General features: G+C 36.9%; 1 protein-coding gene across 2 annotated transcripts in view; it reads left to right on the top strand.

The window, feature by feature from the left end:
• ZNF385D (zinc finger protein 385D) overlaps positions 1 to 23,667 on the top strand; it is a 942,431-nt gene that overhangs the window by 796,617 nt on the left and 122,147 nt on the right. For both annotated transcript variants that reach the window (XM_067033854.1, XM_059064167.2), the window contains one exon: positions 15,489 to 15,599. In XM_067033854.1, the coding sequence (XP_066889955.1) occupies positions 15,489 to 15,599 (111 nt within the window). The remainder of the gene's footprint in view (positions 1 to 15,488; positions 15,600 to 23,667) is intronic.

Here is a 23,667-nt window from a genome sequence, read left to right as displayed (position 1 = left end):
ATAAATTCAGCAACAGAGGAAGGATGAAAATGTAGTGTTTCACTGTCATGTATTATTTTCCTGATTGAAGGAATTACATATTCTAAGGAGTGGAGGAAAGCAACTTCCACTGAGTTCCTGGAAGATTTCACAGGAAGTGACATGATCCTAAATCATATTCTTGATGTTAAAATATTGTTTAGAAGAGTGATTATTTTAAATGGAATAGCTTTTCTGATTAAATATGACCAACAGTGATCCTTTATGTGCAACTATAGTTTATTGATATCAAATATCAGATATTTTGGATTAATGTATATTTTTTAGGAGCCAAGGTTCCTTTTATTCAGATTTTTTATTTAAAACACATTTAGATAAAACTTCTACTTTTTATTTCAAAATGTGACAAAGATCATACAAATATAATTCATTTTCTCTCAAGATTTCTTTGAAATAAATCTAAAGAAATGCAAAAATGAGAGATTGCTACAAAAGAACAGAGGTGTTTCAGATCACCGTGGATGGAGGTTTAAACATCTCTGGGAGCCAGATGGTAGAAGGGAAGAGCATAGAAAAAGAAAGGAGAGAAAAGTATGAAGTCAGAACCTTGGTGAAGGTCTGGAATTAGGGTCTGCAGATACCATGTTGAGTGAATAAATCAGGAAGCATGAGACAAGGGGGTACTGAAAAAATGAGGATTGATTGAGAAGGGGAAAATGTGTTTTAAATTAAGATTATAAACACATTTTTATAGAAAAGGAAAGGCAAAAAAGAACAATAGAAAAGTATGTTTTATATATGTAGCAGTCGAAAATAAGACAGAATTTCAAGCAACTGATGGGTAATAAGAAAGTAGAAGTTACTTTGCTTGAAGCTAAAAGATTCTCTTTTGAATGGGCCAAGTTTTGTAGCATTGAAACCATAGAAAATGTAATCTAATCCTATCATGTTACCTGGTCAGTAGACAAAAATATTGATGAAGTCAAAACAATGATAGTGTTGTTTATTAGCTTTCAAATCTTAGATTCATCCTTGAACAAAGCCTAGAAGAATGGGTAGTAGTTAGAGTACAAACTATTTCATGTAGAAAATTTTGAACGTTTAAATGTGTAAGAGTAGTTGAGAGAATTTGGAAATTGGAAATTGAGGAAGAAAAAATGTGCGAAAACAAGTAACTTCAAGCAGGGAATTTGAGATCCTGACTCAAGTTAATGGAACCAGACATAACTATGGAAACATATTATGTACAGTTGTAAAATAATAAGAGAATATTCAACTTAGAAAAATTTGAAAATGTTTGTATAAGATTGTGGAGAGAAAGACAAAGTGTGATACTGTATATTTGTTAAATTCTCATCTTTATTAGTGTCTAGAGATATATCAGTATGTTACTTAGAGCCATGATGTCATTTGGCAGAAAATTATTAATAATAATAATAAACATTTCATTTCAGGCATTTACCTCTGGGCTGAAGCTCTTTTGTACTATTTGGTTTGTTACCATGTGTGCATTATTTGATAAAAAGAAATAAAAATAGAAAAATTATAGCACAATATTCTGAGAGTCGCTCTGGAAGAAGACTTGAAGTGCCAGGAATTACAAAATATACTAGTTAGTATTCCAACTAACAAAATAACCTCTTAAATTAGTGGTTCTCAACCTGCTTGCTCCTGGGTATCAAGCTAAGATTTGCAACCCGCTTCAGGGTATGTGAAGAGAGGTTTAAGTAGTTACAGTTTATATTTTACTTTTTACAGTTTATGCAGTAAGCCACCAATCATCCAACAACATTGTATTTGTGGTTTTTCAAAAATTTATACAAATGTTTCTGTATGGTAGACACCAGAAGTGTTTAAACTACAACCAAATGCAACTATGCCTTTATGGTCAAAAGAGGTCCTTAGGGTACTGGGTTACCTTTACTTTTGGTTCAGACAGATTTGACCTGAAGGATTTCTGGAAGGACATGATAGCCTCAGCTTCATTCTTCCTTGACCTTCACAGTTGAGAACATCTTTGCTGACCATTTGTCTATCACTGTATCTGATTCAAGCTTTTAACTACAGTTCAACTTTACAGTGGTTCCTTTAGGTCCTTAAAAAGGTCAGGAAGTGAAAAACAAGCAGAGTCCAGAAAGATGTAGAGAGAAGTGAAACAGTTTAACAACACTCTGGAGATTAAAAATAACCTACAGTGTCATTTATTAACAAGCAAGTCAATTGTTAGAAGTACTTTAAAATATCCCTTGTTTATTTCAAGTTGTTCTGGCTTAGTTTTCTTCATCAGTGTTTTTTTTTTTTAATGTGTATGTGTTTCTGCCCATGGGTTGCCAATTCCCAAGAACCCCAAATTCAGACCCAGTTTTTAAGTTGATTTCAGAAGTTTGTTGAGCTCCTACACATGTTTGAGAGTCAGTGTGATATGTAGGAAGAACACTGGTTTTTAATAAACCTGGGTTTAAATCTTGGAGCTGCAAATCATTTATCTTGGCTATTCTTCAGTTTTCATTTCTTTAAACAAGGATATTACCATATCTTTTATAGAATTCTTTAGCTAAAAGTTATTTATTGGTGGCAAAGAAGACATTGGTTTCCTGGCAACACCTAGGGAAAACATTTTAATTACAGGAAGTTGAGTCTGTTACCAAGGTTTTGACCAATACTTCTTAGCCATCCCCCATGGAGCCTTTTAAACTTTGAACTAATTTGCCTTGGTTTGGGGCTCTCAATCTATACCTTTAACAAGCTCCCAAATGATTCCTGGTGTACAGCTGAGGTTGAGAATGATTGCTTTAAACACATGGCATGCATTTTTAAGAGAGATTATTATTTATTTTTAAACATGCAGTTTATTTTGAATATTTCCATCAAGACCTCCAAACACAGTTGGCCTTAGATGACAATGCAAATTTTCTATGAAATTGAACTGCATGGCTTCAACCAAGAATTATATGTTGGGCCACCTTTTTCTCCTTAAAATGATTGACAGCAGCTGGGGTGCCTGCTTTCACATAGCTAATGACTTTCTGAGCATTTTCTGTGTTCAGGCACTTGTTTTTCAAAGATGAATAAAAGTGACTATGTCTTTTGCAGTTTCGGGAAGGGAGAACTGTAAGCAGAATATCTGGGTGGTGGATAGTATATGACATGACATTGGAATGTACAGGGTGTTGTGAAGACTGGGAGGAGGGGTATTTAGCCCCACCTACTAAGAGACCACAGGGATTACTCTTGGAAAAAGAACATTAGGAGGGATAGGCAGGAATTACACATGTAATAAGTAATAAAGATTGGATAAAGGAAAGAACCTTACAAAAGAGAAGGAGACAACCATACCAGATTATACAAGAAGTTGCCAGCAAATCTGTAATACTGGAGGAAATACAAGGAGGCAAGGAGGAATGGAAATAAATCCAGACACGTGGGCCCGGGCTGGTTCATGGAAGGCAGTGTTTGCCAGCGTAAAATGCCCTTCAAGCTTTGCATTCCACATTGATGGATAAGAAAAATAGGCATCTGGGACACCTATGGGGAGCTGGGGGAAATGTGTGTGTAAGTTAGTGAATGAATACTTCAGTGCAAGGAGAAGTAGAATAATTCAAGAAACTATCAAGTCTAGCCCAAACACAGAACAAAAGAAATTGAATCCTGCCAAATTCAAAAGAGTGAGAGATTTTTATGTAGGGAATTGGTGGATAAATCCTGGTACATAAATAATATGTATGCATGTGTATACACACACAGACATATATGTGTATTTGCATTTTTGAACAAAACATAAAGACAAGTAAGGATATTCTATGTGCCTAATTCCATATATATGTGTTAACTTGGGATTTTCATGCTAGAAGAGATCATATTAATTACCTATTGAGATGGAATTTGTTTTTTAAAAAGAACCATCCCACACATCATTATATGTTCTTAAAGGCATTAAAGGTTGATTAAAACAGAGACAAACAAGCAAAGGAGCAAGAAAAAAAGGCACAATGAAAAACATGTACCCCCAAATTTACGGTTTTCTCTAATTTAACCAAACAATTAAAATCAGGATAATTGCTCACATAGCTCATACCAATGTGCCATTGTTTAATTTTTCTATAGATTATAACTTTTCATTTTGTGACATTTCAAAAGTAGCTCATCAAAATTTATTTGCGGGCTCACTAGTAAATATCTGCTTCTTTCAATTTCATGAGCCTCATCTCTATGTATATTTCAATTTCTTAAACATATTTCTTCTTCCCAGGCTCTTGGGGATGATAAGACTCTTTGAGGCTAAAATTGATCTTGTTAGAGAGAAGACAGGCAAGGAATGGTCTCAGTGATCCATTGCTAGTTCACACTTTCCCTTTTAGGCACTAAAACAAGAAAACTGATTTTGATTTTTCCTTTAATCAAGAAGTCCTAGAATTAGTGCCTGAGTAAAATTTCACAGTGGTTTGTAGATTTTTATATTCCCCATTCCATTTCTTATGGGTTGAATTGTGTCCCCCCCAAAAAGGTATGTTATAGTCCTAACCCCCAATACATCAGAATGTGACCTTGCTTGGAAATGGTCGCTTTACAGAGATAATCAACTTAAAATGAGTTCAGTAGAATGGTCCCTAATCCCATATGTCCCATATGACTGGTATCCTTATAAGAAGTGGAAATTTGGACACGGAGATAGACACACACAGGAAGCTTGCGACGTGAAGAGGGAGGATTAGAAAGATGTGTCTATAAGCTACGGGTTGCTAAAGATTGCTGGCAAAAATACCAGAAGCTAGGGATAGGCAGGAAGAATTCTCCTTACAGATTTCAGAGGAAGTAAGTATGATTTGCAAACATCTTGATTTCGAACTTCTAGCCTCCAAGACTATGAGATAGTACATTTCTGTTGCTTTAAGCCACCAAGTTGATTAGTAGCCCTAGGAAACTTATACATGGTTCAAATCTTAAAAAGGGGTATTAAAAGTCCGGTCAACATAGTACTTTCACTTTGTAATCATTTCAAGCCAGAGCATAATCCATCCAACCATCTGTCCATCCATCCATCCATCCATTCTTCCATCCATCCATCCATCTATCGAATAGCACCATGATTTTGAAAAAGAAAGGAATTTAACAACAGAAAAATAGAAAGGACATAATTTTAGATTAAGAGAAAATCCTTTCAATTCAGTGATTTATGTACATAAGTATTTTGTCCTCACCTTTCTTTTCATCTCAGAATACAGCAGGTTTCAACAACTGGCTCACATTTCGGTGACCTGCTGAGGAACCAGATGTGTTTGTGGACTTCTGGTACAGCTGGTGATAGAATAGGTTTCTGGAATTTATCCTCCAGCTCAGTCTACAACGCCATGCCTTCTGGGGCATTTTCTGTAAATGGAATCCCAGCTCTGGAGTTGTTGGATTTAATTACCTAGACATTATTCAGAGACCAAGGCTGACCAACCATTGGGTAACCTGTCTCCTGGCTCAGGCAGGCCCCATAGGCATTCATTGTCTTCCAAAGAGGTTTTGCCATTTAAGTCCACTAGAAATGGGATTCTGGTCAAAGCATTTCAGTCAAATTTCGTGCCTGTAATGCTGATAACAAGGTTTCTAAAGTGTCCAAATTAAGCACTGGTATCTTCTCTACAGAGTGGTATTAGTGTGATCAGGCAACAGTCATCCCCCTTAAAGAAACTTAATATTCTTTTGGCCAGAGAAAAAAATCTCATTGCAGAAAAAGGGAGCCCATACATAGAATGAAATCACCTTCTTTCCTTCCTTTTTTTCCTCTGACCTTTTCCCCTCTCCTGGTATAGCTTTTCTCATTGATAAAGTGAAATATTTCAGTAAAATTTCAACATATATTGAGTACCCACTGGGTTCCAGGAAAAGGAATGAGAAACACAGGAGATGAGAAGATGGGTGAAACATAGTGCCTACTCACTTTAAATACCACAAATAGATGATGTCTAAAGGTGAGCCAGGATTAAACTTCCATGACTGAGATATTGTGTCAGTAACGATTCCACATATCCACTTAAAAATCAAGGAACTGTACTCAATATCTTGCAATAATCTATAAGGGAAAAGAATCTGAAAAAGAATATATATATATATGTATATATATGTGTGTGTGTGTATATGTATATGTATATGTGTATGCATATATATCTGGTTTCCTGTCATGGTTAGCTTTTCTAGGTAGGTCCACACTCAGCATTAGGTACAGAGGAAAACTGTACATTAATGAATTTAAAATAAATGATAAAAATGAACTTATTTACAAAACAAATAGACCCATGGACATAGAAAACAAACTTACTGTTACCAAAGGGGAAGTGGGGGTGGAGTGATAAACTAGGAGATACACACTACTGTATATAAAATAGATAAACAACAAGGACATATAGCACAGGGAATTACATTCAATATTTTGTAGTGACCATTAATGAAAAAGAATATGAAAAAGAATAGGTATATATACGTATAACTGCATCACTTTGCTGTACACCTGAAAGTAACACAACATTGTAAATCAAAAATATTTCAATTAAAAAAAATTTTTAATGACAAAAAAAGAAAAAAATACCTTGGAGTGCAGCTATCTGTGGGCATTCCATGACAGCGCCACAACACATTGGTTAAATGCAATTTGCTGGAGCACATAAATGATTGTAAGAAAAATAACGTCTTAAGATCCCCTTAAGATCATCCATTCTTTACTTTGAACTGTGTTTCACTTTATTAGCCTTCTCATAAAACATTAGGGAAGATAGCCATGGCAGAAAGCTACTGACAGTGAAATGTCTCTTCCATTTAGACATGTCCTGAGTACTTGGAGAGCATCTGAATGCCTTTGCTCATCTAAGTTCATGCATTGGTCTTCTGAGCAAAATCAGCTTCTCCTGAACTGATCAGAACAGTATGTCTGTTAGCCTTTGTCTAGGAAGATGCCTGGTAGAAAAATGGTCTGATATTGGCACTAAACTATAAAGAGAACCAATCAACCACTGCCTCATTACTTAGATGACTCTATGTCTATAAATGAATTCATAGATGAATACATGTAAATTCTGCTTGGTGGCTTCCAGTTGTAGATTCTACTCCAAGCTTCTATATTCCGAATGTATCATGGAGTCATTTCATTTATCCACATGCTTTTTTTCCTAATAACCTCTCTTCACCCCTCATGCCTAAGGTTCCCTTGTGAATCCAGGTTTTCTCACTGCTATTATTAACACCATTCCAAGACTGATGTTAAGTTTTGTTATTAGGCTTTAATAATATTCAATTTATTTAGCAACTCAACAGTCATGTGTTGAGCCCTGGCCCAAGTGGGAGACACTCTGCTGATTCCTGGGTACAAACAACAAAAGGACTCAGTCCTGCCTTGACTTTTTCCTCTTCTGGGTGAAACGAAAGAGATGAGAGATCTTCAAATGGTGTGATGGAGTGTCCTGCAGGATGAGTTGGAGGACCTAACCCATTTGAAGGAGGTCAGCTAAGAATTCTAGAAGAAGAGATGAGTTCTGATTGGAGTCCTGAAAAGTAGGTAGGCATTAGCCAGGGAAAGATGAACCAGAAAGCATGGGGAAAGAGTTTTCAAGGCAGAGGAAGAGGAATGTGCAAAAGACTTGAAGGTAAAGGAAAGCTTGGTGCATTGAAAAACCGGCTGTGCCCTTAATGTACTTATGTGACATAGTCATGTTGTATTTCCTACTTAAATGTACCAAATTAGCAAATTTGGGCTTGACCTGATTAATGAGATTGATGGGAAAAGCCTACCTCTAGTTGGATGAATTCCTTTGTTGAAAGCACTCGTGCATGTCCTTTGCTACTTGGCAAAATCCAAGAAACCATGAAACTTCACGTGTACCTTCTGTTCCACATCCCCTGAACTCCACTCAGAGCTGCGTCTTGGTCTTGAGTGATTGGTATTCTTGTTAAACTCCCTTCCAACCCAAATCTTGTAGAAGAGAAATGCTGAAAATATTCTGTATCTTAGTGGGGATGGTGATACCATGGGAGTATGCACATGTTTTAAAAAATCAATTAATACACTTCAGATGTATGCAATTTTTTGGTATGTAAGTTATATGCCCATTTTAAAACGTTTTTTTTAAAAAGGACAAAAGTTGCAGTTTTTTTCAAATGGACAAATTTGTTGGAGTGCAATTATTGGAATTTTTAAATTCGTGTTTTCTGTGGATATGTCATATAAACACCAATTTTACTAGTTCATAGTTGATGGAATAAATTACTCAGTGTCACTTATTATTTCATGGTCACAGGCATCCACGACAGTGGATATCACAGAGCTTTATCGTCGTACTGGATGGAGGTAGGGGTGGGTGCAGAGTGGGAAGCTGTGGATATTAGTTGACTCTGCCACTTAACTGCTTCTGCCATAGGCAAAGAGGGAGTGAGAGCTCCTCAGTAAATTGTTAGAATAGAAATAATGCTTATAAACACAGACACACAGTAAGTGCCCTTAAGGTAACCTTTAGCATTATTGTTACTGGCCATTGTTCCCTAGAAATACCAGCCCGAAGAGACAACCTTTATATTTCTGGACTTCTAACTTCCTGGCATTTAAGTTCTTATTCTTTGATTTAAAAGCCACAGTACTAATGGAAACAGAAAGAGGGGAGGTCTCTTGGAGCAGGAAATGTAAACTCAGGGTTAAGCCTCCTCCTCTCTGAAAACACAGCAGCATCCTAGGAAAGGGAATCTAGGGAAAGAACTGTGGCTGACTTCCGGGGGAAGAGCTGTGGCACTGGTTACTCATTTACAAATCAATTTAGCAGAAAGCCCTGAGGGGAGATGAGGGAAAAGCTAGGCCTGGGAGAGAAATGCAAAGATCCTTAAACTTGAAATGAAGGAAAACTTATTCATTTGGCTTTAAATAAGGCCATAGACTGAGTTTGAAATTGAATTTTACTCTGCAGTTTGGGTAAGCATATCAATAGCTAGTGTATCATTCTTCACTTTTGTTTGTTGGTTTGGGGAGGGGTGGATAATGTATTTAGAAAATTTTAGCTTTCAAAATTTCCCACTTTAGAAATTAAATAAATGTCTTAAAATGCCACATAGCTTTTACCATTTCTTTTCGTTTTTAATTCAAGGCTGCATGGATTCAGTGAAATGTCTGGCTCTGATTTCTGTGTATTCCATGTTTAGTTTAGTGACTTTCGTTTTGTAAGAAGGCATCACATCTTATTCATCTTCGTATAATAATTTTATTTTACCAGATCACTATTTTTTAAACTATGCATTGAACAAAGATGCTAAATTTAAAAACAAAGAAAACAGCAAAAGCTTTGGTTATATTATTTTAGAAATTATTTAAAGCAGATATTTCTATTGTGAGACATCTCAGTGAATTTAATATTTGATGTGCACTGTGAATGACCAGGCTGAGGTACCTAGATTTCCTACAACTTATTTGATCCAAGAATCCCTTTTCTCTTTCCTACACAGATTGGCATTTCTTCAGACTGGTTCTATAGACAAATTCCTAATGATAATAATATGTATACACACAATAAGGTGTGATTATTTTGACAGATCAGACCTGTTGGTTCACGGGGAGAAAACCGACATACATGACTTTGTTTTTGAACAAAATGTTTGATTATAATGGTAAATAGTGGTGTGTTTGGACAAAATGATCAAAGTGGCTGTGTGTGTTTCCCCTGAGTGACAGTAGATGCTACTTTTAGTTATATACCATGTGGTATCATTTAATTAAATATTTAACAACAGAACTGGTTATTATTTAGATTTTGCCCTTTTATAATTCCTTGTTGTAAGTGATTTTACATATATTTATAGATATATATATTACAGAGGTGATTATGACTTACTTTCATTAATAAAGGCATTAAACTTTTGTCATTCTGTTGTACTAGGTTCCTAAAATAATAAAATATAATTACTTTTAGTGGTATAACTATGTTTGTGGAAGCCATCATTAAAATATAATTCGGTTGTGCTTTTTTTAAAGTATACTGGAAAATAAAATGGTCTCTGAATTAGAATACATTACCTAGCATTTGGAAATTTGATTTCATAGCAACAATGATCTGAACAACATTCAATTCAAACAAAAGAATTAAATCTAGAGAATATGACACATTTGTATAAAGTGTCTACTTCAAAAATACTTCCTACTCTTTTCCAGATTGAATGTGGTTACTGCAAGTGTCCAGTGTCAATGAAAGACAAAATAATATGTTACTTGCGAAATATGATAAAAACTCAACAGTGTGTATTTTCAGAGAGCCCTTAGTATAAATCTGTAATTCATTTTTATTTCAAAGTGTCATTATAAGGGGGCTTCAGTATTCCTCAATGGAATATAGACATAATTCACCTAATAGAAATGGACCCCATTTGTGCAGACACAACAGATACAACAGAACATGATGAGACAGCTACCTCTAAATCAGTACCTCTTTCAGCTTTTAATTTTTCTCTAGCTCTTGGCTGAAAGGGAAGTTACGCCCCAGTGTTCTCTGTGCTGTCACAGAAGCATTGTGATGGCATTTTTAGAGTCGTATAAGAGTGATCCTGGGAAGCAGAAAGTGGGCTCTCGAAGCCTCCCAGATTCACTCATCTGTGTGGTCAGTGGGTTTCTCAAGTTCTGTGCATTGTCCATTTGGTTCTGAGGAAATAGGGGTGAGGTGGGGTTGATGGAAGTTTGACTTACCTGGGGTGGGGGACTTGGCAGTGTATATAGAGGAGAATTCTGCACCATGCCCTTTGACCTTTCACACTATTCCTCTAGAGCAGGTTCAAGCTAAGATAAAGAAACTGTAATTTTTTTTTTTTTTTTTTTTTTTTTTTTTTTTTTTTTTTTTTTTTTTGTGGTATGTGGGCCTCTCACTGTTGTGGCCTCTCCCATTGCGGAGCACAGGCTCTGGATGCGCAGGCTCAGCGGCCATGGCTCACGGAGCCCAGCCGCTCCGCGGCATGTGGGATCTTCCTGGACTGGGGCACGAACCCGTGTCCCCTGCATCAGCAGGCGGACTTGCAACCACTGCACCACCAGGGAAGTCCGAAACTGTAACTTTATGTTAATTTTTACTGCTTGGATTAAGATGCTGAACAGAATTTAGGAATGCGCTTAGATTATGTATTAAGATTTGAAAAAGTTATAGAATTTACTGGTAACAATTCAAATATCCATCAACTAACAAATGGATAAACACATTGGGGTATATCAGTGCGAAGGAATACTACTCAGCAATAAAAAGGAATTAGCTACTGATAGATGCAACAGCATGGATGAATCTTAAAAGCATCATACTGAATGAAAGATGCCAGACACAAAAGAGCACATACTGTAAAATTCCATGTGTATGAACTTTGAGAAGATGGAGAAATATCATGACAGAAAGCAGACCAGTGCTTGCAGAGGCTGGGTGGAGGTAGGAATAAACCACAGAGGGCAGGATGGAACTTTCTGGTTAATGGAAATATTCTATATGATAATTATTAAGGCTGTATCTATTTGTCAAATCTCATCAAGTCGTACACTTAACATTGGTGAATTTTATTGTACATCCATTATACTTAAAATAAAACTGGTCAAAAAGAAACTATGGTAGAATTGGAGGGGGAGGGAGGGGATCCTAGAATGTGTTAATTCCTGGAAGTGACCAGAAAAATTATGGGGCCGTTGAGCTTCATCCAGAATCTGGGATTAACATGAGAAAAGATTTAAAGTGATGATGGAAGATAAAAATGAGAACCCATGAGTTCTTCCTGATCGTAAATGTTTAATATATAAACTACCTAGCCTAGTACTTAGCACATGGAGGCACTTAAAAATGCTGAGTGCTATTATTTCTCTTGTTGATGTTGTTACTGTTATTACTTAGAACAGTGCATTAAGAGTGTCTAGACAACGTTTTAGGAGTTGCGAATATAGACAGAACCTTGCTCCTAACTACCAGTGAAGAGGGCTTATGAGTTAGCTGGTTCTGATTATTTGAAATACACAAAAGGAGGTGGAATGTATCAATGACTGGTTTAGGCTAATTAATGAACTATTATGTATCCCAGAAGCTGAATATTAGAGCACTGTTTCACAGACACGTTCTTAGCTTTTGTGTGTATGTCAAATCTTTTCTGAGCTAGCTCAACCCATTGTGAAGACTCTCATAAGAAGTTTGTATCTGATGAGAGTTAAGAGTTCCAAAGTCTACAAGCATTCAACAAAAACGATGGCTGTATGTACAACATTGGGATCATCTTGAAATGTTTTTTGGCCATGTGAGAAATAGAAGGTGTGCCAGCAAAGACCACAGGAGTGTGAGGCACCTGTTAACCTTGATCATCACATGGGGTGTGCAAAAGAGAAAATGTAATAGACAACATTTATTGACTCATTTTTATTTATTTATTTATTAGGTTTATTTAATTAATTAATTATTTTTTTGGCTGCGTTGGGTCTTTGTTGCTGTGCATGGGCTTTCTCTAGTTGTGGCGAGCGGGGGCTACTCTTTCTTGAAGTGCGCAGGCTTCTCATTGCGCTGGCTTCTCATTGCAGAGCACAGGCTCTAGGCGCACGGGCTCAGTAGTTGTGGCTCGTGGGCTCCAGAGCTCAGGCTCAGTAGTTGTGGCGCACGGGCCCAGTTGCTCCACGGCATGTGGGATCCTCCCAGACCTGGGCTCAAACCTGTGTCCCCTGCATTGGCAGGCAGATTCTTAACCACTGTGCAACCAGGAAAGCCCCTTGACTCTTTTTTTAAATTAAATTTTATTGGAGTATAGTTGCTTTACAATGTTGTGTTAGTTTCTATTCTATGGCAAAGTGAGTCAGCTATATGTATACATATATCCCTTCTTTTTTGGATTTCCTTCACCTTTAGTTCACCACAGAGCATTGAGTAGAGTGTAGAACAGATGTATAGCTGTTCTCATTAGCTGTCTATTTTATACATAGCATCAATAGTGTATATATGTCAATTCCAATTCCTACCATCCCCCCTTCCCCCTTGGTATCCATACATTTGTTCTCTACCTCTGTGTCTCTACTTCTGCTTTGCAAATAAGATCATCTGTACCATTTGAGGGTCCACATATATGTGTTAATATACGATATTTGTTTTTCTCTTTCTGACTTAACTTCACTCTGTATGACCGTCTCTAGGTCCATCCACATCTCAACAAATGACCCAATTTTGTTACTTTTCATGGCTGAGTTTTATTCCATTGTATATGTACACCACATCTTTTTTTTTTTTTTTTTTTTGCGGTACACGGGCCTCTCACTGTTGTGGCCTCTTCCATTGTGGAGCACAGGCTCCGGACGTGCAGGCTCAGTAGCCATGGCTCATGGGCCTAGCCGCTCCGTGGATGTGGGATCTTCCCAGACCGGGGCACAAACCCGTGTCCCCTGCATCAGCAGACAGACTCTCAACCACTGCACCACCAGGGAAGCCCTCATACACCACATCTTTATCCATTCCTCTTTTGATGGACATTTAGGTTGCTTCCATGTCCTAACTATTGTAAATAGTGCTGCAATGAACATTGGGGTGCATGTGTCTTTTTTCAGTTTTCTAAGGACCTGCATACTGTTCTCCATAGCGGTTGTATCAATTTACATTCACATCAACAGTGTATGCAGGTTTCCTGTTCTCTGTACCTTTTCCAGCATTTACTGTTTGTAGATTTTTTGATGATGGCCATGCTGACTGGTGTGAAGTGATACCTCACTGTAGTTTTGCTTGGCACTTCTCCAATAATTAGTGATGTTGAGCATCTTTTCATGTGTTTGTTGGCCATCTGTATGTCTTTGGAGAAATGTCTATTTAGGTCTTCCACCCATTTTTGGATTGGGTTGTTTGGTTTTTTGATATTGAGCTGCATGAGCTATTTGTATATTTTTGGAGATTAATCTTTTATCAGTTGCTTCATTTGAAAATATTTTCTCCCATTCTGAGGGTTGTCTTTTATTCTTGTTTATGGTTTCCTTTGCTGTGCAAAAGCTTTTAAGTTTCATTAGGTCCCACTTGATTATTTTTGTTTTTATTTTCATTACTCTAGGAGGTGGGTCAAAAAAGATCTTGCTCTGATTTATGTCAAAGAGTGCTCTGCCTATGTTTTCCTCTAAGAGTTCTATAGTGTCCAGTCTTACATTTAGGTCTCTAATCCATTTTGAGTTTATTTTTGAGTATGGTGTTAGGGAATGTTCTACTTTCATTCTTTTACATGTAGCTGTCCAGTTTTCTCAGCACCACTTATTGACTTCTTAATGTGCTAAGTAATTTCAAGAATCATTATGTTTAAACTTCATCACAACCTTAAGAGATAGATGCAGATGAGCAAAGAGGTAGCACAAGTATTAAGAAGCAGATCAAAATTTGTATCTGACTCTAACAGTTGGTAATCACTGATGTGGACCCTGGGACAAAGCTTGGTGAGGAGACATGAAATTTTATCAGAGCTAGGTTGCTGACATTATGTTTTGGGTGTCCCTTGTCCTGTCCTGGGAATGGGATGAAGAGAAGTAACTGACATCTGGCCCAAACTCTCTGAACCTCAAGCAGTAAGTCCATAGGATAGCAGTATGTATTAGGTGATCAGTAAATGATTGTTGAAAGAATCCATAGCTCCATGTCTGAATACTTAGAAAGCAGCATTTGTGTACAGGTAACCCTTGCTTTTCCAAAATTCTCTTTATGTCACCTCACTTTGACCAGAGACCTGTATTAGTACCTGTTTCTGCTAACCAAAGGAAATCCAAAGAGGATTTTCAGTTTTACACAAAAAGGCAAACAGTGAAAGTGATGTTCAGCCCTTGTTTTGCAGCAGCTCTTACAGAGGCAGCATGAACCCTGAGCAGCAAGTCTGGCGTCTCTAAGCTCCATCCCATTCCCAGACAACTACACTCAGCATCTCAGCATCCAGCTGCCATGGCTTTGAACTGTGTCTCTGCGCATCTGTGCTTTATCTAGATTTACATTGTGCAGCCGTTAGCAAGATGTGTCCTAAGGTAGTGGCTTCTACTTTCAGATAGCAGGGGAAATCTATACTATACTCTTAAGGCAGAAAGATACCAAACATAGCATAAGGTTAATTATCCATAATGGGGCTTAAGTTATTTTCATAGCTGCTCTTCTGTCTAAGTCTATTTTGAACTCTGTTTGGGGCAATGGCATAGACTAACTTCTGTGTAAGGTTTCTGGCATTCACAATAACTTGAGTTTTAATAAACCTTTAATTATATTTGAGGATTATCAAACTGAGACAATTGTTGATCCTAAATGAGAAAAACGGTTTAGCATGCAGACTCTAATGGGTACATTTATCATTTCCTTATCATACTGTGCTTCGGGCTCATTGTTGTCTATTTTTCAAGAAAGTAGAAATGCCATTTCTTAGAATAAAAATGTTCTTTATAATGTAAGCAGTAGATTGAAGCTGTACAGATTGGTTCTTTAATGAAATAGGCAACATTCCAATGGAACTGACAAGCTTTATTTCTATTTGTTGTATTTTTTTTCTCATTACAGATGGACCCGATTCAGAAAGCTGTAATAAATCATACTTTCGGGGTTCCTCTTCCTCATCGAAGAAAGCAAATCATATCATGCAACATTTGCCAGTTGAGATTTAATTCTGATGTAAGTTTATCATTTAGTATTCACTGAAAAAAACGTATTCTGCTGTTCTAATCTTGCAGAAGAGATTTCTTAAACATTTTTCTCCAATAACTAAGCATGTCAAAATTCAAAGATAACATTTTAACTCCTTATGTGCTTTAATTTTGGACTTTATTATATTATGTTTGGTTGTTTTCTATAAAAAAATCACACCTAAACAAACTGGTATACTTGCACTTTAATGGTATTTTTTAGTCTCTTGGGAATGCTAAATTTAGATAACACACTTTGCCTTTGGGAAATAGTAAAAATTTAGGACTAACGAGGCTTTCAGTAAATCACACCTGTGATATAAGGTAGGTCCCAGATTATATTTCAAAGCCAAGATTTTGGCTTTGTAAATTCTCTTCTGCCCTGATGGTCCCCAATTGCAGATCTCTGGTGTCTTTACTTGTATTTGTGTTAGAGACCTCCAGTCACTGACCTAGAAGTATTAGCATTTTAACAAGGGGTTCTGAAGACCTCAAAGGACCCCAGCCCCTAATGAGTAAAAGTTAAGTGGAAAACATGACAGGAGCAAGACAGTGTAGACCTGACACTTTGCAAGTTATTCACAGAGAGGGATCCTCATCTTTTATACCTTTTCTAAGGGACAGTGTGGACTCTGGATTCATCACAGAAACTAATTTTGCTTGTGGTCAATATGAAAAAAACTGCCTGCAGTCCCCAACCTACTTTGGAATGGAGTTGGTCCTGAGATACAGAAAAGAAAAGGAACGTTGGTTTGGAAGGAATAAAAATTGAACATCTTGTTGACACTCTTGGTAAACAGAGGACCCTATTGATCAAAGTGGCCTTTCCAGGGTGCCATTATCTTGCCCTAAATGGATATGCTGTATGGAGATGACCAAACAGCTCTGGATTCTGGAGAATGTTAGGCCTTCCAGTATTTAATCACCCTAGGCAAGTGTGTCCCTTAGTTGATCTGATGATAAGGGTTTCATATGAGATAATCAGGCACAGGAAATAGATGTGGCATAAATAAAGTGGCTTTTTCCTTCAGTGAGAGCATTTCATTTGAATAAGGATTGCTACTGTCTTATGAACTCATACCTACTAGTATAATCATCAGGTAATTTTATAACATTCCTTCTGTTGGCTTAAAAAGAGGAATAGATTGCCTGCATAGCACCTGAATGGCATTTGCTGCTGTAAAAAGAATACACTAAACATACAGCATTTTATTTGAAGGGTTGTCTTTTATTTTTTTGTTTTGTTTTGTTGTTTGTTTGTGAATACTGAGCACCTTGATCCGATTTGAATTTTAAGAAAATTACTATAGTTTAATTTATTAAAAAATATTTCAAGTGATGAATGTTATATAATAACCTCTTCCAGCTGGTGTAAAAAAAAAACAGTTTTTTTGACTTGCAAATAAGAGTTCTGAACTCAACAGTTGCAGTTTTGATCATTTTTAAATACTCAGCAAACAATCAGATAGTTCCATAATTGTTAAGTGTGTCCTTCTTTATTCCTTTTCTTCTTAAATCGTATTGATATTTCACTTTGGTACTGATCAGATAATGTTGCAAAAGTCTCTGGGGAGCCCTGTTTCCTGCTTCTTACATCTAATAGGGGCTGTTTCAAATATCAACCCTTCTGCCAACAATTTCACTTCTAATGTTTTTCTCTATATTAAGAAAACTTCCTGTAAACTGGAAGCCAGAAAGAGACTTCAAGCTCATTGAACCCACTCTCCCACTAAATGTAATAAAACCATTTGCTATATCTAGACTAGGTCTTTGGATTGATTATCCCCAGTGATGGATAACTCACCACTTCAAGACACAATTGGTCTTTTTTTTTTTGGCAGATGTTTCTACTGATTCTTTAGATGGATATCAAAGTCATATTTAAAAACTTTAGAAATACTGTCAGGTATGCTTTAGGAAACACACTATGTTTCCATATATGATTCTTAGTAAGAGAATAAAAATGTATTTGTATTCATTTGCTAATGAATTTTCAAAATGATATAGGAATCAACGTGTATTTATTAGAGAAATTGCTTCTCATTCTTACAACTTTATTCTCAGGTTTCTCTAGAAGGAAAGGCCAAGGTATTTGGAGGATGGACAAGAATCAGTCTCGGTCATAATTAAACAATTGCAGGCTTGACCACTCATTAGATGGTTACTGTGTTAATCTTTTATTGTTGCTGTAACAGATTACCACAGATTTGGTGGTTTAAGACAGCATAGCTCTATTAGTTTATAGTTCTGGAGGTGAGAAGTCAGAAATGGGTCTCACATGGCTGAAAGCAAGGTGTTAGCAGGGTGATGTTCCTTCAGGGGCTCTGGGGGAGATTTCAGTTCTTTGCCTTTTTTTTTTTTTTTTAATATTTATTTATTTTTTATTTATTTGGCTGTGCTGGATCTTAGTTGTGGCACGTGGGATCTTTAGTTGCGGCATGTGGGATCTTAGTTCTCTGACCAGGGATCAAACCCAGGCCCCCTGCATTGGGAGTGTGGAGTCTTAACCACTGGACCACCAGGGAAGTCCCCTTGCCTTTCTTTTCTAGCTTCTAGAAGCTGCCCTCTTGGCTCGCGACCCCCTCCCATCCTCAAGACAACAAGGCCAGTTGAGTTCTTTGCATGTGGAATTACTCTCTCTCTCTTTTGCCTCCCTCTTCCACATTGAAGGACCTTTGTGATCACCATGGACCCACCTGGATAATCCAGAATAACTTTTCTATTTTAAATTTAGCTGTTTAGCTACCTACTTTCAGCTGCTAATTTAATCTCCTTTGTCACACCACATAATGCAACATATCCATCATTTCCTGGGATTAGGACTTAAACATCATTATCCTGCCTACCATAGATACTCATGTGGATGTTTGACTTAGATTTGAACTGAATTTCATGACCACCTGAATTTATCAGATAATTACCCAGTCCAAATCTTTGGTCTGTATAAACTGGACACATGAATTCAGTGCCCTGACATTTTTCCTTGCCTTGAACCTTGAATATAAATTCACTATGCAGTGCAAGTTTTTTAAATTGCGGTATATTTAATAGGAAGACCCAATGTTATTGAGTTTATAAATGACATAGCAGCATATTAACTGTGATTTACAAACAAAATATAATTATTGCAAAATTGAAATACAAGAGTAGAAACTCCTTTAGAGACTTTAAATATCTCCGTAGCATTATTATGTCAATAAAGGGGAACTAATGTGCTGAAAATATAAGATTTGTTTATTTATTGACTGGTCATATCTATAAATACTAATTTCATGAAATATTTAGTACTGAATGCCAAAATCAATTGGATTTATCATTCATTCATTCATATATAAAAAAAGAAAATACATACATATGTATGTGTATATATGTATACATACATATGTATGTGTATATATATGTATATATATATTTATATAGATGTATAGATATCGAGCATTTTATTCCCAAAAAGCTTTAAATCCCAATACAACTGCCTGTTTGCTCTTTCCAGGTAAATCTGGAATTTATCTTGCTATTTCCATTCTTAAACCTAGAATCTGGAAAAGTAACACTGTAATTCACTTGTAGGCTTGGTTGAATCCTCTATCACATAGGAAAGTATTTTTGCCTTGTGAACCTTTTTACATTTCAAAGCTTCTTCTCCTTCCAATGAAAATAATAGCTTCTAGTTCTTTTCATCTCTGCATCATGAAAATTCAATTTCCTCTCCCTCTAAGCTTTATTTATTTTTTTAACCCTTCGTATTATAAAGTCTGTAGTTTGGTGTTATGCCATACCTGTTTCCTGTACAGTACTTTTTCCATTTTTAACCCTGCGGATATCTTTCTAAGTGGCACATTATATTGTATGCACTTTAAATGAGATTGCCTTCTCCTGGTGCAGCCTTTTTCTTTGGAAAAAAAAAAATTCTTTTTGACATTTATGTGAAACACACATGAGGTTATGCAGAAATCTTCCAATTAAAGAATGAAAGGTTGTAATTTGTCCAATTATTTTATCAACATCTTAAAATCAGCATAAATTACCATTGGCCTGGACCAGTTAGTAAGTGTGCCTTTGAAAGACAACTTATAGCAAGGCCAGCACATGTGTAAGATTATTAAGTGAGGTAGAAAATGATTAATTACTCAATGAGTGTTTATAGAATGAGAAATAAGATCTCAGACCCCAAAACTGAGGGATCATAAAATTGCGGTATCTGATCATCACTCTGGTTAATATCCCCCAAAGAACATTTCATGATATGTTAAAGATGGAAGGAAACTTTTGCTAATTTCACAGTGGAAACTGAAGTGTAGAGAGAGTGTAGGAGACTTATACCAGGCCACCTAGCCAGAGGCTAGCCACACAGGGTCGGTGTCCATTTCCAGGCTGTTTCTGCTTCACCTGGTCCAGGTAGGGCAGCAAGTCCATCTGGAGATCCAGCAGCTGCTACAACAATGGCATGGATGGCATCCTGTGTGTTTCCTGCCCAGTCCATCTGTCCCAAAGAGAAAGCCTGAGGGCTCCTTCCCCCATGGAACTAACCCAGGGCAGTCAGAGCCGCTGTGGAGGTCACCGTCACTGCAGGCTAGGCTCCGCCACAATGACTGAGGAGTCCTCCCAAACAGCATCACTCCTGTTCACTCACACAGTTCAGTCATAAACATGGTGAAAATTTAAATATAAGTGCAAACTACTGCACTATAATACAGTAACAACAAATCCTTTATGACTCAGGATGGCCAAGCATACTTCAGGGGATTGTTATGAACCAGAGGAAAAGCAACCTCATTAGAAGATAACATTAGGGTTTTCTTGGTAGTGCAGTGGTTAAGAATCCACCTGCCAATGCAGGGGACACGGGTTCGAGCCCGGTTCTGGGAAGATCCTACATGCCGTGGAGCAGCTATGCCCATGCGCCACAGCTACAGAACCTGCGCTCTATAGTCCGCGAGGCACAACTACTGAGCCCACGTGCCACAACTACTGAAACCCACACGCCTAGAGCCCACGCTCCGCAACAAGAGAAGCCACTGCAATGAGAAGCCCGCACACCACAATGAAGAGTAGCCCCGGCTCGCCGCAATTAGAGAAAGCCCTCACGGAGCAACAAAGACCCAACACAGACAAAAATAAATAAACAAAATAAGTAAATTTATAAAAAAAACAAAAAGAGAGAAAGAAGATAACATTAATTACAGATCTCAGACCCCTCCAAAGTGAATCCTTGGGAACATCACCAATATAATTGATATTTACATTTTTCAATGGTATTATAAAATAGAAATCATTATTGTTCTGCAGTTTAGAAACCAGATATGTAGTGAAATGAAGCAATAAATCTGAATTTAATTCATATCTCTGTCAAAACTTCCATTACCAAATGTGGCAATATAATGATGAAGATTCTAATAGGAATATTTCTTCCTACCAAATGACCAAACTTAGATAATTACACTTTCATTAACATCATATCTTAAGACACATTTTAAAAATATTTAAATCAATATTATTTATGGAGGCTTATATTTAAAGGAAATGCTGCATAGATGGAGAGAAAAACAAAAACTAATGGTGGTTGTATTGGAGTTGAAGAACTATTCTTTTACTTCCTACTTTATTCTCCAAATTTCCTTTATGAGCGTGCTTAAGTTTTTTAAAGGAAAAAGGATGGTTGCATCTACTATCCTATTATGGTTTTCAAACTGCATGTTTTATCCCAAATTAAAAATTATATTTTGAAGATCTCAATTGCACTTTGCTAAGTATTTCTTGCCTCTTTCTGGCAGTGTTTTCAATCTGAGACACGCCCAGGAAAGTTCATAGATATTATTTTTGTCTCATTCAAATTTTAGCATTTTATTGCATATCCTAGGAGAAAGATTAATACAGATCTACACATGGGGGATACACATCAAACCCCAAACCTGAAAACCGCATCCAGAGAAGCTGAGTGCAATGGTAGGAAAAACATCCAATCAGGAGTTTGACATCCTGTCGTCTAGATTTGTCTTCTCTTAATTGGCTGTGTGTCCTTGGGCTCTTCATTGAACTTACAGGTTCCACAATCATCTCATTTAAAATGACTAGCCATTCCTTACAGCCACGTTGTAAGTATTATAAACTACAACATGTAAACAATTGGATTATAAATTCTATAGTGAATGAAACAGAAAGATCATTTTTACTTTGTTGGCTAAAAATGAAGTTACAATTATTTCATTCTTCAAATGTTAAATTACTTCTTAAGAAATACAGAAGTTTGAAATATCTCTCTTTTTAAAAAAAGTACTTATAGGGATCTATAAGTTGAAAGCATCTTTGTGCATCTTAGTGTATCTTTGTGTTAAGATTTGAGGTGCCCACTCCTGGTAAATCTTTACCTTTTACCTTTTAAAAGCGCCAGGAACCACTTGTCCATGACAAAGCTGCATTTATTAAAAACTCTCAACCTCTTTAAGCCTATTGCTGCTGCTCCTAAGTCCCAAAGGATCTTCAGAGAAACCCAGTTATAAATTAAATTTTCAGGCAGCTTTGAAACAGCTCTTTCATAAGAGTGTGTCCCTTCCATGTCTCCAGGACTCACAGAGCTATTTAGAGCGTTGGCCTGAGCATCATGGCTTTCCCACTGAGTGCTTTTTCTTCTTCAAAAATAGTTCTAGGACAGGGCCATTCAGCTTCCCTGCCAGAGGAGATATATCTGGGACCTGATGAGCTTGAGTTGGGCTGCCAGCTCGTCCCTGTGTGAAGAGTTGGGTCTGGAGCATGTCCTCTGAGTGTGCGTTTGGGCCATTTCATCCCTCAGTTTCACTGGCTTCTACTTCTTGAATAGAGCCCGAGGCTCTGTCAGAAATTCTCAGAAAGCAAAACTTGAACAGAAAGACCAAACAAGAGATATTGAGTCTGGCTGTTCGAGATTTCAGGAGAAAATGAGCCAGTCAAGAGCACAGGAATCTGTTTAAGCAGTGTGTTTCTTTGGCAGGCTTTTAAAAATAAAACTTCAATATTGGGTCATTTCGGGACTCTGAATTGACTTTGATATTCCAGAGTTTCATCTGTGGATGGAATGAAGGGTATGGGACTGAGAAAAAAGAGAAATCATTATAAAAGGGTCCATATTTCTCTGGACTTCTTTGCTTGATAAACAAGGAAAAACAAATTAATAAAATTCACTTTTCTATTAAATTCTCCTAGACATGGAAAATTTGACTTTGAAAGTATAGAAAGAGAAAGTTGATTTTAGCTATGTCAAGTAGATGTGTGCAATATCCTCCAATAATCAAAGAGATATTTGTATTTCTATGGAATACTGTGAGCCCCTCAGAGAATTGTTGTAAGTTAGGACTTAGAGAAGTATACGAAATAATTCTGTCCATTTTATAGATTGTACACTTGGAAAAACCAAAGGCCAGAATATTGAGTTGACTTTTTCAAGGTCTCTAAGCTGTTGAAACAGATAAGAGGACTGAAAACCAGGCTCCTAATTCCCAACTTAGTGTTTTTACTTAACGTATCACGTGACCTTTGCTAAGGGAAATTAATTTCGAGACTTGCATTGGTGTCAGCTGACAGTTTTCAGCTAGGATAACTGGTCACTTAAGTTCTACACACAATGTAGAAGTTAAGGTTGATACCAGTAGTAAACTCCTTGCTAGATTGCCAGTAGTATAGATCACTGGAACCTAGAAACATATTTCAAAATTGAGAACGCCTCAAAAGCAGCACTATTGTAGTAAGTTTTGAATGGGGCGGGGCAGGGGGCCAGTAGATAATCTCTGCTGAGTCTGTTTCATCAAATGCCACCTATTAAATGCAGAGTTTGAGAAGAGGGTTAAGCATGCGCAAAGCATCAAAGGACAGAATGTGATGGGGAGGGTTGAACGTGGTGAGCAAGAGGTATGATTCCAATTAAATCAACTAAAATTGTCCACGTGTCCCCAAAGATGAGACAAGAAACCTATTAATGTTAGGAAAGATTTACAAGTCTTAGGTATCACTCAATAAATATTGAATAAATAAATGGATGAAGTGCTTAAGACCAGAAACATTTTTTTTTTTTTTTTTATTGCCTT

This window comes from Kogia breviceps, chromosome 5, assembly GCF_026419965.1.
Source record: "Kogia breviceps isolate mKogBre1 chromosome 5, mKogBre1 haplotype 1, whole genome shotgun sequence".
Taxonomy (NCBI): domain Eukaryota; kingdom Metazoa; phylum Chordata; class Mammalia; order Artiodactyla; family Physeteridae; genus Kogia; species Kogia breviceps.
Note: the sequence above shows the minus strand (reverse complement) of the source record. Positions and strands in the feature narration are given on the sequence as shown.